The following is a 4,519-nucleotide window of genomic DNA, read 5'->3' as shown; positions in this document are numbered from 1 at the left end:
AAATCACCGCTTGCCCATTTTCCCAAATCAATCGAAACTGCTCACCCTTCTAATAATGTCCGAGCAAGAGAGCGCCACAATCACACCACCAGCGTCGCAGTCGGAGCAAGACTCGGCCATGGAAGCGCAGTCCAAGGACAACCACCACGACTCGGTGACCAACAACAAGCCCAGCCAGCTGAGCTTCAGCATATGGCCACCGGCGCAGCGCACTCGCGACGCCGTCGTCAACCGCCTCATCGAGACTCTTTCGACCCCCTCCGTACTCTCCAACCGCTACGGCACCCTCCCCCAGGACGAGGCCTCCGCCGCCGCCCGCCTCATCGAGGAGGAGGCCTTCGCCTCCGCCGCCAGCTCCGCCGCTTCCGATGACGACGGAATCCAGATCCTCCAGGTCTACTCCAAGGAGATCAGCAAGCGAATGCTCGACGCCGTCAAGGCCAGGAACGCCTCCGCTTCCGCCGTTTCCGATGGCGCCTCGCTGATCGAAGCGGCTGATCCTCCTTCCGATGATCAGAAAGTTAAAGAGTGAAGCGTCTTGATCTGATCTTTCTAGAGCTTTATTTTTTTAGCTTCATTTGATGGTGATGGTACAATAGGGTTTCTGCTTTGTTTAGAGCTGTTGTACCAAGATCTATTATGTATCGCTTATGGATTTTCGATGATGCCTATATGACGAAACCTTCTCTTCTATTATTCTAGGGTTTCTTGGTTTACATTGATTGTCGTCGTAACGCATTGCAATTTTTCTATTTGGCTTCTCCTTTTCAAATTCCTGGTTTTCTTCTTTGATGGTATCATTTTTAGGTAATATGTTTGGGTTCACATTTGTTTTCATCTTTCCCCAGAACTATGTACCAGATTCGTTATTTGCTAAAACTTACTTATCTCCTACATTATATGAAATTGGTAAAATAGCGTGAATTCCTGAAGGGGGGAAATTGGGGCATGAAGAATCTGCCAGAAATTTCAAATTCGAGCTTCAGGTAATATGGAATTCTTGGAAGTTGATTGTTTGTGGTGTCCTATTTTAAGCGCCTTTATAGAAATTGGTCGTAGTGAAGGAGAAAACAGTGTCAAACATCTAAACAGATTGGCATGTCAGTGGTGAGTCATGTATTCGTACCAAACAAGTACATGTCAGTGCCTGAGAAATTTTTGAACAGGCTTCTTTGAGTGATCACAAATCTGAAACTTTTTTGCTTTTTACCTGGTAAATGATCAGAATATTGTAAACTCAGTTTGACTAGCTTGTGCAGAATACACAAATTTAGTCAGAGTCCACCATTTGGTGCTTTTTGATTCTATTATGTTTGAAAACATTGCTTGTTCTGTAATGCTCTCTTTTCATGTGCTTTTATAAATTTCTCTCTCATGTTTTAGGTTTTTTGTTTCAGTATTTTTGAGAAATCAGATTTTTCTGCTGCAGTGCAAATGTTCCATACAAATATAATAATTACACTGAATTGGGAAATGGGAGAAAAGCAGGGCATGGAAGGAACTGCTTGATCCCTGAAATCCGAGTTGCAGGTATTACTGTTGAAATTTTGGGTGCCATACTTGTTATTTTCTCTGCTAGATACTTCGTACCTGTTTACTGAGGGAATTCTTCACCGTTTATTTAAGCTGCGTTGCCTGCGTAAACTTTCGTATCTAGAACCTGAGTGAATTAGTTGGGCTTTTTTTTTTTCATAAATGGTTTTAAATTATCTTAGCCATTTTTATATATTTATCGAACATTTGTATCATGCATTTTGTATCTAGAGGATTATAAAGGTTTCATGACTAGTGTCTATCGAGAAGCGCTGTGATCCCTTTGCTAGAGATACATTTTGTTTTATTTTTGTTTTTCAGCCGTGAGCTCTTTGTTGTGATTATGCAATTCACAGTAGGATTTCTTTCATTTTCTAACCCCTATCCGCAATATTCTGCTAGCTACTAATTTTGAGAAAGATAGGCCCTTGGATCGAGCTCCCGTATTTCTTTTTTGATCAGTTTTTTTTCATCTCATGTTCTGAGTCCAGCTGTGCAGGTTTCTTTTCCCTCCTTTATCACCTTCTCTTACGATTTTTGTTCTACTTATTTTCTCAATTATTGATTTCTGCTTCATAAAATGCCTTGTCTTGCTGTTTTTTACTATCCCTCCTCTACTAGTAATCTCCAAATTTGGGCATCGTAATATTTTTTGTTAATTGCCTAGGAATATGATTTTGATTCATGCATTATCTAAATTAAATTTTGGTTTTTACGTTATGGAGAGTTTTGTGGTTTGACTGGTTACCTTATTCCTTAGGGATAAAATCATTTTTTGATGGAAAGACTTCTTTTTATTCAATGACTGCTATAGCAGCCATTGCAAATGAGCTTATAAATCTAGGACAATAGTCCATGTAGAAAAAGCAAAAGCAGGTAGCATGTGGACTACGAAATTCTCTGAACGAGAAATGTAACAAACGGGCCACAAGAAGCTTGAGAAAGTGGATGAAGTATATCACCAATAACATCAATTTGTTAGCAAAGCTTGAGAAAGTTGATGAAGTAGATCACCAATAACATTCAAGTCAGACGATTGCAAATTTGGTTTGCTAACAGCATTGACCAAATTCACTGCATCTATCTCCACAACACAATTGAGAAAGCCATTTGCTTGAGCAAAGAGAATCCGTTCCCGAACAGCCAAGCACTCTCCTATATGCGCATGAAAACCACCATGAGAACACTTTGATGCTGCGGCGAGAACATTACATCCCTCATCTCGAATAATAACAATGCCGCGATCGAGATAATCTACATTCTCCTTAACTGACGCATCGATGTTAATTTTAACCTTACCCGAGTCTTGTGGCTTCCCACTTTTCCTTTGGCGGCTGAGAATGCAATGTGGGTTGTTCATCCAAACGATGACATGATAAGAATTTCCCTAATAGTCTCCCCGCATTAGCTATAATCTCTTGTGCCTTTCGGTGAACGTTCTCAAACAACAGCTTGCTCCTATTCAGCTAAATACTCCAAGAAAGCATGCAGAAAATTTCAATATCTTCCATCGTCCCCCCTTGTGCTAGAAACAAACACAAGAATGACCACCTCTGAACCTGTTTAATTTCGGCCACATGGAGTAGAGTTCCCAAACTTCCTTAGCAATGGTACAGTACCATAGATCATGCCAGTATCTTCAAGAATATACCCACAGCGAAAGCAATGGCCCAGCACATCCACTCCTCGTCCAACTAAACCGGCCCTTACAGGTGGGGCTTGTTATGAAAGAGGCCAACGTGGAAAATGGAGATGCAGGAGATAAGGCCAACATGGAGCTGACAGAGGCTGCCAAGCTGGCATCCGAGGTGGAGGACGTTATAACAACCCCGGGTGGGAGGTTGGAGGAGAGAGAGGATGCTCTTGGGAGGCGCGAGAAGAGACTTCCGAGGAGGTTAGAAGATTTCGCAGTGGGGTGAGGAAATGGCATGGGGTAATGTAATAAATATGGAAGGAAGAGTGAGAGAGGGTTATGTGATAATTGTGTGAAGTCGTATTCCTTCTTCTTCCTCCGTTCATTGTTTTCTTCTGTCCTTCAGTGTAATGGACTATTAAGTCATAGCTAAATATATCTACCAGAGTACTTTCAATACTTCTATCTTTGGTTTGCTTAGCTGAATAGACCGACCATTGCAAATTGGTGCTTTCATTGAGAGAGTGAGAGTGCAAAGCGCAGACGGCAATGGTCGACGGAACGCGGCTGAGGGTAATGGATGAGACCATTAAGCAACTACAAGACTCAACATCGATGCATGCATCGGCGCTGGGCTCCCTTCAATCCACGGTGGAAGATTTTCGCACGGTGGGCCATGAACAGCAGCACACCATTAACGAACTAGCGAATAAGATGGCCGCAATGGATGGTAAGCTGGAACAAGTTCTTCGTCTCGTTCAGGCAACTATTACGCAGCAAGCCGGATGAGCCGCTGGTCGACGGAGGTCACAGAAATCATCACGCACCAGCACCCATGGCATATGTGCCGCCGGAACCCCTCGGGGCCATTCCAAGCCAATCGGTGCGGCTAGAATTTCCTCGCTTCAACGGTGAGAATCCGATGGAATGGATTGCTAAGGCGGAACAGTTTTTCCACATGTTCCAAACCGCAGAAGCACAGAAGGTGGATATCGCATCTTACCATCTCGATGGACCTGCCTGGCAATGGTTTTAGTGGGCGCAAGGAGAAGCACCCTTTCAGCATTGGGCCCAATTTACTCGGGCCTTGGAAAGTCGATTTGGGCCCACCGCACTTGAAGACCCGGGAGCAGCCTTGGCCAAATTGACCCAAACAGGGACTGTGTCTGAGTTTCAATCCCAATTTGAGCTCCTTTCAAACCGAGTACCCCAACTACCGGAGTCATTCTGGCTGAGCTTGTTCTTGTTCGGGCTACAGGAGGAAATACAGAATGACGTTCGCATTTGCAAACCCACGTCAATAGCTGATGCTATTGGGTTAGCCAGGCTGTACGAAGCCAAAATGTTAATTAC

General features: G+C 43.6%; 1 protein-coding gene across 1 annotated transcript; it reads left to right on the top strand.

The window, feature by feature from the left end:
• Positions 1 to 716, top strand: LOC21390226 (MFP1 attachment factor 1). Its single transcript, XM_010103386.2, has one exon. It carries the CDS (start codon positions 56 to 58, stop codon positions 530 to 532), a length of 477 nt encoding a protein of 158 aa, XP_010101688.1. The 5' UTR covers positions 1 to 55; the 3' UTR covers positions 533 to 716.
• Positions 717 to 4,519: the final 3,803 nt, after the last annotated feature.

The sequence above is a fragment of the Morus notabilis genome, unplaced genomic scaffold, assembly GCF_000414095.1.
Source record: "Morus notabilis unplaced genomic scaffold, ASM41409v2 Scaffold557, whole genome shotgun sequence".
Classification (NCBI taxonomy): domain Eukaryota; kingdom Viridiplantae; phylum Streptophyta; class Magnoliopsida; order Rosales; family Moraceae; genus Morus; species Morus notabilis.
This window is presented reverse-complemented; position numbering and strand designations above follow the sequence as displayed.